This window comes from Lepidochelys kempii, chromosome 5, assembly GCF_965140285.1.
Source record: "Lepidochelys kempii isolate rLepKem1 chromosome 5, rLepKem1.hap1, whole genome shotgun sequence".
Classification (NCBI taxonomy): domain Eukaryota; kingdom Metazoa; phylum Chordata; order Testudines; family Cheloniidae; genus Lepidochelys; species Lepidochelys kempii.
Window position 1 is genome coordinate 73,133,092 of NC_136384.1, and position 13,433 is coordinate 73,146,524.

The window sequence follows — 13,433 nt, forward strand, 5'->3', positions numbered from 1 at the left end:
TGTTTTCAGGGTGCAGGGTGCACTGCACTGGTGGTGGCTGTGGTTGCAAGGAAGTTAGAACTCACCAAAGCTGAAAAACATGTGCATAATTTCATGATGGATACCCAGCTAACTAAAAGAGTAAGTTATACCTGCAGATCTTTATATTCCCCACTGAAAAGGGAATGTTGTTTAATGTATTTCTGAGACGCGTTGGGGAAAAAATAGAATTTTCTTTCTTCTACTTCTCTTTGGGCCTTCTTCTGCAAGGTGCTGGGTGCCTTCTGGGGAGTACTGAGCACCTGAACTTCCATTGACTTCAACGGAAGTTGCAGGTTCTCACTCCTAATGAGGATTTGGTGCAATGGCAGTAGATTTGAAGATTCTTTTACAGCGGGACATATTGAAACTAGACCAAAGCTGAAAGGTAACTGAGGTAACCAGCAAAGAACAGAATATTATTCTGAAAGATGAGTTTATTATGTATTAAACTAGACTGAGTTTTGTGCAGCATATGAGAGGAAAAAACTACAGCATATAGGTAATTCTTGTAGTTCTATTAGATTATATGAATTAAAAAAGTGATATAGATTGAAATCCTGAAATCCAAACATACACAAGTAGAAAAACTGTTCTTTTGTAAAAGAACGAGAGATGCTTCCTTACATGTGAGAACATCTTGAAAAACAGAATTAAAAATATTCACAAATGATTTTTTGGTCAAGTCTTTGCTATTGCTTCATTTACTGAACACATGGGGTTATTCAATCAGCCACTTGCAATAATGTAGCAATCTCATATACCCATTAAAGATATTTCACAGATGGAAACTAAAATTCAATAAGAAAATGTTTTTAATTAATTGATTTTAAAAATAACCATGTCAAGAAAATATAAGCATCACAGCTAAGAAGACAGTGAAGATTTACAATCCAGGAAGAATATGTTTATGCAAAGGGAACAAATAATGGAGTTTACCTTTCTCATTTGATCAGTCTCATTCATTTCAGGGGGATTATTTATGTGAGACAAGTCTGCTCAGTCAGACCCAAAAGCAGGAAAAACAACCTGGCAGATTAGGAAGAAGGTGGTGATAGTCACATAGGTATTAAGAAACTGAACCATGCCAACCATGAATGTGAGTAACAGGAAGGTAAAACTCTCCCTCTCTCCTCCCCTCCTCCCAATGTGGAACAAGGTGGGTGAGGTCAATATCTTTTATTGGACCAACTTCTGTTGGGGAGAGAGACAAGCTTTCACCAACAGAAGTTGGTCCAATAAAAGATATTACCTCATCTGCCTTGTCTCTTTAATATCTTTAACAACAAATGAAAATCTAGGCAGTAAAATGGATTCATGCAAATTTGCTAGCTCTTGTGAATTTAGCATTTCAGTCACCTCTCTTTAATCCCAGACTATCTGCCTTCTCTAGCTATCTATTCCTCCAAATAAATCTAAACATCAGCTCAGTGTAATATTTAAATTAGCCTCAGAGCATACTTGTGCAGTAACCTCAGCTACTCAGATAATACAAAGGAAAGCAAACAACCTTCGTGTTTCTGAATATTTGTTAGATCACAAAACACAAGAGGTGGATTTTGCCATAAATCACAAACTGACGGTGTCCAAAGCTAAGGGGAGAGCAAGGACTTCATTCCTTGAGTGAGGTCCAGTGAGCCTGATTCTGCTTCCATTGACATAAGTGGCAAAGCTCCCAGTGACTACAGTGATACATGATTGGGACTGTTGTCTCTGGGCGCTCCTGCTAGTTGCAGGATCTGCATTGTTACCTTGTGTATACTATAATTTAGCTTGACTACGGCAATGGTGGATATGATAGAAACATAGGTAGAGAGGGATAAGGAGAGAGATAAGAGCTACAATAGAATTCTCTATATTTACCTTAGGAAGTATCCTATCAATTAACATTAGTCATCAATACATTGAAATGCTTTGTCAGTATTTGTATAAGTATTGTGAGTGCCACACTGGGGACATCTGAGGGCATAGGAGAACTGTAGGTCTCCTTACGTTTTATATTGTGAATATCGTTCTATAGAGACCCTCATTTTAGAAAAATACAAAGCAGACATGAATCATATACCGTAAACATAGCTGTAAGGTTTTGACAATATGCTTATCTCAGAGAAAGTGGAGGGACAAAAATGGGAAAACCAGAACAAAGAAAAACAGAAACACTTATTTGAGCATCTCTTGAATTTATCACAGAGGAAAAGACTGTTAAATCACTATTAGAAGTGAGAGGGAGAAATCCTACAAGAAGGAAGTGACCAGAAGAGACAAACTTGTAATAGGGAAATCCATTTTTGGTCCTGTACAATCTATCCAGTTAAATACTGGACATGTAACGTTTTAATGTCCGTTTCATATAATTTACACATACTGAGAACACCAAATGGGTCAAGTTCCTATCAGAAACAGATGTGATTCTCAGCCAAAGAGGAAGCTGTTACAAATATCACTTTTAGAAGAAGCATAAATTTATTAGACAGGCCTCATTGTCTCTGGTCATGTCATCACATTTCCTGCATCACTGCTGTAGCTTCATACAGCACCCTTACCCCACAGATATCTAGGACCATGAGTGCTTCTGAAAGATGGTGTACACCAGAGAAAATTCAAAGAGACATTAATGCTATTTTTGTGAGTCTGGTGTTTTCTTTTATTAAACAGGTGAAAAATGCAGCTGCCAATGTACTCAGGGAAACATGGTTAATTTATAAAAATACAAAGCTGGTTAAAAAGATAGACCATGCAAAAGTAAGGAAACATCAACGCAAATTCTTGCAAGCTATTCATCAGTAAGTACTATTTTGGTTTGGTTTTTCTGTCCAGACTTATCTATCCTCACCCCGGAACTTTGCTCTGGGTTCTGAATTTTCTCTTTCTCGTAGAATAAAGCAAAATAAGATTTTAGAGTAGTGTTTATTCACAAAAGAAACTGGGCCAGGAGTGCATAGCTATGATCTGAATTTTTGTAAACATTTTCCTGGAATTTTCTATCATGCTTCATAAATTAGCATGAAGATTTTAATGTTATGTTATTACCAGGAGTTTGTTGTTACTATTGTATGAATTGGCTTAAAAGCAGTTGACTCCTTTTATCACTGAAGAAAACAGAAATGCAGCAAGTATGTCAGTTTCATTTAAAGCAAATATTTTAATCCTTTCATGTCAGAATAATCTAATCACTTTAAAATAGAGGCTATTACTACAACTAATATTTAATGAAAAGATAATAGACCAGATTCTCTGGCCCTTAGAGCTGCTCCAACAGCTCAAAGGGAACAAAAATGTAATTGCCTGGTCTCAGCTGGGGATTTCCTTGGTATGGGAGAGTCCTCAGTGGGTGTAGTTGGCATAGCTGACTCCTACACTACCCCCTGGCATCTGGGCAGGGAAGTAGCATGGCCAGAGCATGCTGTACTCTGGCAATCCCTAGATTACCCCTTTGGAGTTTTTACCAGCATAATTTAGATCAGCCCCTAGCCTGTCCTGATCCCCATCAGGGGATAAAATCAGTCTGAGAATCAGGAGTGATAAAGACAGAGACTGGACAAGATTCTCTGTTGGGCCCAGTCGTAGTAGTAAGCTGAATCATCATAATACAGCCCCTGAAACTCTGCTACGTTCTAAATTTGGCCTAAAATTCACAGTAAGTGTTTGTCATAAAGCAGATCCACAGCCAGGAGGATGGACCAAGACTCCTCACATGAGTAACTTTTGGGCTTCAAAGTAAAGACATGCAGTGCATGGGGACTAGCGTTCCTCCAACCCACAGATAGAGCATGTTAGCAGATAGTTTCCTGAGCTACATGGAATGAAAATGCAGATCCCAGGGGGTTGCTAGGACATCTGGCACCTTCACACCTGCTCTGGGACCTCCTGCTGACCCTTCCAGCTGCATGGCAATCCAGCTCATTGAAGCCTTTGGTACCTGCCATGAGTTGAGCTTCCACAACATAGTGAGGAAAAGTTAGCTCAGCCTCTGGTTGTACTGGTTTTTTAAATAAATTCTAAATGCAAGTTGATGTGGGCTTGTGCACATCCCATACCCACTCCCCCACCCCAAGCCCCCCAACCTCTGCCTACATGTGGTCCAAGCCACAGGAAGGGATGGTGTTGGCTGGCTCACATATATTCACTCTCACTGCTCAGGAGGTGGGAGGTCTGCAGGAGGAGATTTCTCTTCCTGTGTGGATATAGGGACTGGGAGCACAATCTGGCCATTAATTTTCTCATCTATAAATTGGGGATAATATTTGCTTCACTTCAGATATGTTAATGTTTGTGCAGTGCACTGAAGGTTTTTAAGTACTGTACAAACACTGCATGTTGGTTCACTTTAGCAAAGTTGCAAATTTTAATGTAGAACTGTTGTAAACACTTATAATAGAAATACTTTTATGTAAAAAGCCCACAAAAGATTAGGATTTGGTAGGTTAAGATTGTGTTCTGAAATGTATTTACTCAGCTTTGTCATCTTGTGCACCATGGATGGATGGTGGGGCCGCAGGGTGTGCACGCACATTTTACATCTGTCCTTTGTCCATATAAGATATTCCTTCGTTTTAACCTTGCCATGTATTTTGTATGTGTGTATGCAAAAATGAATTTAAAATAAAAAGTCTGTCTGGCTCAATCTGCAGTCTTACACACCATTCAGACCCCAAAAGAGGTGCACAAGGGTGCAGATATTTGTTCTGCATCTGCCTTAACTATTCAGCAGTCAGTTCAGTTGGGTTGCAGTGGTCATTTTTTCTAGTTATGCCAGTCCAGGACTCTGAGAGCTCATGCTAATGAGTTTCCCTTTGCCCTGCAGCACTTTGCTTCTGATTCAGAAGGATACTTTGCATAATATATTGTATTTTAGCAAAAGATTGGAGGGCCTCTTCTGTGCATACAATGATAACCTGTTAGGAGTATAGCTCCAGAATTCTGCTTTTTTTTTTTTTTCTTTTAGTTAGAGTACCTGGGCACAATGAAATTTTTTGGTTTTGGTTTACTTCTCTTTTGATTCCTAGCAATATGTCCCTTATCCATCTTTATTCTGGGTTAGTTTTTAATTTTTTAAAAACACATTATTCTCTTGTTCTACCACAAATTATTGGACTGGTTTCAGGAATCATGGTTGAAGGTCTATGGCCTGTGTCATACAAGAGGTCAGAATAAATTATCCTTTCTGACCCCTAAAAACTACAGAATCCATGAAATTATTCTGCCTTCAGTACATCTGCCTTCAGCAACTCATAATCCTTTTTCCTCATGTAAATTAAATGGGGTGTGGGGAGAATCATAGGAACCACTAGACATAATTAATAAATGGTATATTCTATACGGATAAGGAAGATCCATGGGTCACAGGCTGGCATAAAGGAAAATGGGAAAGAAATGGAAGGCTTAATGATGTGTAACATTACTGCAAATCCCATCATTATTGTGCAAACAAATCAGGCTTAACCCATGGCTGTTGCTGATCCATAGAAGCCAATGGTGAAACCATGGGACCTGCTGAATTGAACCGACTGTATACCTATGAACACCACCCCCTGTGTTGGTTTGTTCTCGTATATTTTACAGATTGTTTTCTTTTGTTTTGTCTTTTTATTTCAACAAAATGAAAATAGAGCTCGGAAGTAAGTTGTATGGGCTGTTCCTTTCAAATTTGCAGAATTTACCACTGTCTGCATGCAACAAATGGATTCTTTATTTGTGAATTTAATGGTCTGATTGCTGCTGTGAAAATGTGATCCAAAATCATGATCTTTGCTGTGATAAGTGAAGTTCATAAGGAAGGAATTAGAATATCCATATTTTAAGAAAAAAATAAAATCTGCTAACTTCCTTTTAATCTGGCTGTTGCAGCTAAAGAATGATCTTTATGTAATAGCTGTACCTTTGCAGCCCCAGGCCAAATTTTGTCAGCTGGTATTTCTGCTGTTCCATTATCCATGGAATTACATGGGCTTTAAGTCAGCGCAAAGATTAGTCCAGTGTGCTGAAGTGTAAAGAATTGGCAATTGGGTTGTGCACAATATATAGCGTCTTCAGAAGCTAGAAAATAAAATGTATATGTATCTTTTCAATGGTTTGAATAAATTCACAACAAAATACTAAGGGTATAATTCTACAGTCAAATCTGTACATACTTTTCAGAGATAAGCATCTTCAGTGAGTCTGTTCTGGGCTGTAATGTTTAACTCATGTTCTTCAGGAGTTTTCCATATTCCAAAAGTGCTTAGCTACAGCTCTGTGCACCAACAGTGTTTCAGAAGATGAAGCTCCATCAGGTGATGAAGCTTTGGGTTTGCCCAAAAAAGGGAAGCTAGCCAGCAGACTGACTGAATGTCAGCAGCACACTGCTGCTCCTACCTCAGCAACAGAAATTATTACACACCTTCAGTGGGATATTTTACTCTTTACAGCTTTCTTTTAAGCATGAAGTTGGAAGTCAATATGTTTCTACAAATGAATTGCTTAATGTAAAGATCCAAATACAAACTTCATTTGATAGCTTCTTATGGATTTTGGAAAATTCCTGAAGTATTTTGGTTACATAAAAATTCCTACTTGAGACACAGAATAAACTTTCCAGCTCCTATATGTTTCATAGTATTTTAATGGCAACTGGAGTCACTTTCCCGAGTTCATTCTGTTGAAATTTCCAAAAAATAAGAACTGCCACTGAACAGGAATCTATTCCCTAATTATGCATACATGTCTAGCATGTTAGTTACAGTGCATGATATTTCTCCATTTGTATCATGTGGTGTGACTTTTTTTGAAAATAGTGTTTTTTAAGAATATCCATTAGGCCTCTTGATGTGGTTAGGAGTCCAGTTTCTGCTTGTCAGCTAAAATGAAACACCTTAGCAAACAATTCACACTTAAATGGTTAAAATCTCATAAAGCTATTGCGGATGAGTACATCTGCAAACCACTCCCATAGCTTGATCTGGAAACCTGAGTTTGTGACAGGGAAGGATGTGGAAAAGTTTTGTAGCCTTGATCATATGGAGAGATCTGCTCAACAATGGAATTAATTACAAAAATCTCACTGACGGTAGACTTTTGCCCTTAGAGTTTTGATTCTCTACCTGTAAAACTGAAATTGTCCTGGCTTTAGGCCTAATTCTCCTTTCACTTATGCTGGTGTAACCCAGGAGCATTGAAGTCAGTGGCATTAAACCAGGGTAAAACCAGTATAAGTGAGAAGAGTCAGGCCCCTAACTTCTTTTATGCGAGAAATCAGAAGTTAGAGGTATTTTAACTCTTTTATATACTGAAATTTATATTTGTGATACAAAACTAATCTTGTATTTTGAGTAAAAGATTATAAAATGACCCATTCTGTCACACACAAAAAACATTTATCAGTTGGTGTGTTTGATCAGTTTACCATTTGCAGTAAAGCTTGGTAATATCATTAACGTTATCAAATGAATGAGGGTTTTTTTCCTTCTCACTGGTTTTGAGTTCACAAAATAGTTGATTAAAAGTGTCCATTTGTATAGGCCTTGTTGGAAATACAGGCCTTTTAACAAAGCATACAGATTTTTTTTCCTAGTACAGTGTGAGAAACTTAAAGCTTGCATTCCCTCTCTCATTGTATGTGCATAACTGTAATTAACTTAATGCAATTACTCAAGCATCCAGAGGAAAAAATACAGGAGTTTTTACAATGCTGTAGTTTAAGCAGTGCATTTGCATGCTGACATACTAACAGCAGAATTCTGAAAAACATGTTTGATATATATTTTGAAATTTAATGGTATTTAGAGGTAAGTTGAAAGTTAAATTCAGTAGGACAATAAAATTAATATAGTGACAAGTATTCTGGTTATTTAGCTGCTGGTCAGATAAAAGTTTGTTTAAAATTAAAAAGAAACTCACTTATCACTGTATTTTCATCAGGTTCAAACACCTTCTAACCCAATCCATTTCAGACTGAACAGGGCTAATACCTGTATCTAGTCATGTAGGTATAGGAAGATTCTTGACTGTTGTAACATTATTGATGAAATCTGACTTGTTTTGTTTCTCTTCCTATATCTACTTGTCATGATACTGAGGCTTTAAGGAATGTTTTGGCTTTCTTTCATACAGTATGAGTAAATCTTTACCTCCCTTTTTGAATTCAACTTTAACCATGATAAATAATAGTCTTGAGGACATCACATTTTCTTGCTCTTTCTTTTTTGCGGTGTTGAGGAAGCATGCTTCTCATTGTACCAGACACATAACCAGATCTGACTTTATACAAAGTACTCAAGGCATTGTCCATGCAGTTATTTGTTCTTGTAAGTTATATGCATGCTATTTAGAAGACCTAATATGGAAAAAAAACGTATCTGACCTCAGATTCCACCTTTTTAGATTACGAAGTGTAAAAATGGAGCAAAGGAAACTGAACGATCAAGCAAACACTTTGGTGGACCTGGCAAAGGTTAGTAGGCAATTAACATTTCGTTTGTTCTTTTGTAAAGTAACATTTATCTTCTCAAAAGGAATAGTTCAGAATAAAAAGCTCATCTCTTCACTGTAGTTCACAGGTACACATACACACGCTTCCTTAGTCAGTCATTATAGGAAAACAGGCCAATTGTCTTGTCTTCTGTGGTAAATTATGTTAAAGCCAGTATCATTCTGTCTGAAATGGCAAATACTTGATACTTCAGAAAAAAGGCAAAGTCCTTGTATAATGCATGTAACAAGGAGCCTGATCCGATGTTTAGCCTCTTTCAGGAATGGGCCATGTTTGTATCATGCTATATATGTGAAAGAGTAAATTCTTCCCTATATTTACATATTATGTGAGAGGGAGCATAGCCTACTGGTTACTGTGGGGGACTGGAATGCAGGAGTTCTGGGTTCATGTCCAGCACTGCTACTGTGACCTTGGGCAAGTTACATTACATCTGTGTTTCTGGTCCATATCTGTAAAATAGGGATAATACTTACCTACTTTGCTAGTGTGTTATGAAGCTTGATTAATTAAACTTCTTAAAACCCTTTGAGATCTTCAGATGAAAGGTGTCATTCAAGTGCAAAGTATTATTATATCATGTGTTTTCTGTAGAGAATAATAATCAGATTTATAGGATTGAGGCCCAAAATGTACAAGGTTTCACATCCACATATGTTTATATAGCAGCTGCTCAATCTGAACTTCATATGTCACTAAGCGAGAGTGTATATATTTTAAATAAATATCTCCGACGTCTATCCCAGATTCTTTGAATCCACATTTGTTCAGTGCTTGCCTTTATGAACAGCCTGAATCCTTCAGTATGCATCCCACTCGGGCAAAATTCCCCAGCTTGCCTAAACTAAAAATAAATGGGTACCCAGCTAACTACTGTGGATGCACTTCAAGCACTTCCTATTTATGTCAACTAATAAAGACAACAGATCTGTCCATGAGACGCATATAGAGTAGCTTGCCCTCAAGAATCATGCCAACACCCTTGAAACACCATGCAGTGAAAAAAGAATATGGAAGTTGGGCTGATTCGTCACTGTCTTGCACCTTACACAGTCATTCAGTTAATTGTTCATTCCCTTTCTGTGTACTGTAAACTTAACTGCACGTCAGTAAATTTGCCTACAAGGTAATAAAGGATCTGGTTATTTCACATCAGTTTAAGTGTTTAAACCCAAGTGTTTGAACTCCTCCCTCTTGTAGACATAGATAAACCACCTTAACTCTTATCTCTGTTTCAGACACTGCATTCCAGTCTCATAAGAAAAATACAGTACAGTAATCAAAATAACAGAAAATTATTAATAAACAAGAATATTGTTTCATAAAGAGATTTAGCAATACAACCATGCAAAGATGAATGTACTTTTACATTCTAATCCCTTCTGCTTACTCGTACAGCTAGTGAACTCTGAAAAATAAATTAAACTCTATTTTATCATTTAAGGATCATTGATTCAACAAGTCCCAGTGTAGACTCTTCATTTTTAGCAGTGAAAATGAAGTATAAAACTTGTATGCTTCACATTTACGATAGAGCATGTGGTTATTTTCAAAGCACTTTGTGTTACTAAATCGCTTGTATTATCACTTATATTTTTGTTTTCTGGGGGGTTGGATGGTTGTACCTTAAAAGTATAGTTTCTCCTTGGTCGGCATAAGGAGCTCCATTAACACTAATGAGAGCTCCATATGCTGATCAAGGGGAGAACATACTGCTTAGAAGTATGAAGATCCATTTAACGCAAATATAGAGAAGGATAAAAATTCCAGAATTTATACCATATACAGTGGAATCTTTGGACTTCCTCCACTTGTTGAATAAATCCAGTATTAAGGTAGCACATTTCTAAATCTCTGTACTTCTGAAAAGTCTTCTGTTTGACCCAGTTCATCAACAGTTTGAAATTAAAACAGCTGAATGAATGAATGAATGTTAACTTCTTCTCATTGAATGTTGCACCAAGTGGGGATTTGTACTAAAGCCCTGAGTAAAATTACTTCATGAGACAGGTGCTTGTTGTAGTATCATCAGCCTTCCACTCATGCTGACCTTTTCTGTCAGTGCCAACTTTAAAGGGCTGGGGAAAAATACAAAAACAAAACCCTTTCAGAAACCCGACTGGAATAACCCTTCAGACTGAAATGTTTGCAAACCAGATATAAAGCTCTGCTTGCATCCTCTCCTTTCAGACTCAAAACATCATGTATGACCTGATTTCTGACTTAAATGAAAGAAGTGAAGATTTTGAGAAGAGGATTGTTACTCTGGAAACTAAACTGGAAACTTTAATTGGTAGCATTCAAGCTCTCCCAGGACTGATTAGCCAGACAATCAGCCAACAACAGAGGGATTTTCTTGAAGCTCAGATACAAAATTACGACAAGCATGTGGCCTACAGTGCTGAGAGATCACGATCTTTGTCGAGACGGAGATCCTCCTCCACAGCACCACCAACTTCATCAGAGAGTAGCTAGAAGAGAATACGTTAACCACAAAATAAAGACTTTTTGCCATCATATGGTCGATATTTTAGCTTTTATTGTAAAGCCCTATGGTTCTAATCAGTGTTATCTTGGTTCTGATGTCAGAATCCTGGAAACCTGAACACAAAGTTTTAGGCCAAAATGAGTGAAAACTTTTTTTTCCTGTCAGATGCACAGTGAATGCACCTATTATTGCTATATAGATTATTCCTCCTGTAATTTCACTAAGTTTTTATTCATGCACTTAAAACAAACTTTACTATTACAGTATATAATATAATAAAAAGGTTAATTTCTGCATATACCTGCTTGGTCACTTTGGCTTGAACATTCTTAAAGATTTATTAAGCATTATTTTAAGGCCAAATACAGAAGATGATTCTAACTAAAGAAAGACAAAGTTTAAGCTTAATTAGCCTTCAGATGTGAACATTGATTTTCTAAACTCAGCCCACAGGGGAGAAAAAAAACAATTGCTGGATGAACATTAAAACAGTTTGTGTATGTATAGTCACTTGAGAGGGACAATGTTAACTTGAATTTTTTTAAAAGTGATTATTTCTTAAAAAAAATATAAAAAAACAGTTTCTGGTACACCCTTAAAAAATCATGGAACATTTTATAAAGTAGTATTGGGGGGGGGGGGGATCTGCTCACCTATTTATGTTAATAAAGGCCTTTTTCAGTAGTGGGAAACTGACTATTTAACTTCCTATACAGTGAAATTGACTATTCATAAAACGTTGCAAATGTACAAAGCACAGTAAAAACACAGAGGGGAAGTAATTCCTCCTAATTTATGCAGTTATAATCAGTTTAGGAGTGACTTGTAACTATAGCAGATGAAAATCATATCTGTCTGGAAATATTGTAAGTCGATAGTGTCCCTTTAAATTACTCTGCATTTCTATTTGCATTTCAAAACGGTGTTTGTTTTGTTTTTTGTCATATATCTCTGTATGGTGGGTACAAGCTACAGAGAAAAGCCTAAGTTACTGTGTCATAGCAGCTCAGTGCTAAATATCATGTCACATTTAGATAATCCCTTTGATTTCAACTACATAGCAAACTAACATAGAAATGAAGTGAGGATTAATCTAAGAGGCTCTTCATGATGGTCATAAAAAAGCTGTTGGAAGCTAGTGTTCCAGGTGATGGAATTGAACTGGTGGGTACTCCATTGCTTTCCTTTCATTCACTAATAATGAAGTCTCTGATATTTTGAAAAGGCATATGTATGCATTTGGGAAGTATTCTCTTTGGCTTTTCTACTGCATATATTCATGAGTGGCAATCCTGAGTAAATTATTTGTGCAAGGCACAAGAGTATTACATGCACGGTTCCCATTTATAAAAACAGGATGTAGGGGGCTTTAACTCCCTTTGTTGGTTATCATCTTTATCTGTCAACTGATGGAGTCTAACACAAATGAGTACTTGAAGATAATTGGTAAGTATAGCTATTTCATGTTTTCATAAAATATATTTATGAAATACATCTACATATGAACTATATGCATGTTGGAGGAAATGGAGGTTGTTATATTAAAAGATTGCAAGTTCCACTCTACAGAAATTAATTTTTGGCAACAATTTAAAGGAAATTGCTATTCTTATCTTAGAAACACAGGGACATTTCTAGGATGAATCCTTCCATGAATACCCTCGTGCTGGGAAATAGAATTTCACTGCTTTATACACCAGTACACTTAGCACATTAGCACTGGGAAATCCAGACCACTTCTAAGCAGCTTCATTTTTGCCCAGTTAAGGGTGCTACCATTACAGGGGATACACTTGTGCGGCATACATTGTGGTGGGTCTTTAGCCATGTGTTCTGCCATCACAGGGTAGGTCTTAAAACAGATGGCAGAGCATTTGTTACTACTCCTCTGAGCAGATCACTTATGCTGGTCAGCTTGTTTGTGGCAACAAACGTATGCCGACTTCTGGGCCAGCCTCATCGTATTCATGATGTTAGATGGGCATACTTGCCAGAATGCTTTTGTATGCTAGTTCAGGAGGCCAGCTAACAATCCACATTGTTTCAGAGTAGCAGCCGTGTTAGTCTATATTCGCAAAAAGAAAAGGAGTACTTGTGGCACGTTTAGAGATTAATCAATTTATTTGAGCATAAGCTTTCGTGAGCTACAGCTCACTTCATCGGATCCAGAGACTTCATCGGTTAGTCTCTAAGGTGCCACAAGTACTCCTTTTCTTTTTGCGAATCCACATTGTGTATATGTGGGATTTGAGACCAACATTTTCTAAAGTGGTGTCTGATTTCAAGTGACTCTACATTTGAGTGCCCAACTTAAGCCACTTTTGCCCTGATTTACAGAAACCCTGGGCACCCACATCTCCAGCTGAAGTGTCTCTTTCCCCAGAAATATGAATTCTCTCTCTTGCAATATTTTCATATGTTTCTGCCTGCCTCTGATACCATATTGCACGTAGGAACTTT

General features: G+C 37.3%; 1 protein-coding gene across 4 annotated transcripts in view; it reads left to right on the forward strand.

The window, feature by feature from the left end:
* Positions 1-11,250, forward strand: part of KCNN2 (potassium calcium-activated channel subfamily N member 2) — a 108,469-nt gene extending 97,219 nt beyond the window's left edge. For 2 of the 4 annotated variants that reach the window (XM_073344727.2, XM_073344728.2), the window contains 4 exons: positions 10-120; positions 2,674-2,801; positions 8,377-8,446; positions 10,676-11,250. In XM_073344727.2, the coding sequence (XP_073200828.2) occupies positions 10-120; positions 2,674-2,801; positions 8,377-8,446; positions 10,676-10,960 (594 nt within the window). In that variant the 3' untranslated portion in view covers positions 10,961-11,250. The remainder of the gene's footprint in view (positions 1-9; positions 121-2,673; positions 2,802-8,376; positions 8,447-10,675) is intronic. The other 2 variants (XM_078852848.1, XM_078852847.1) reach the window with 2 other exon arrangements.
* Positions 11,251-13,433: the final 2,183 nt, after the last annotated feature.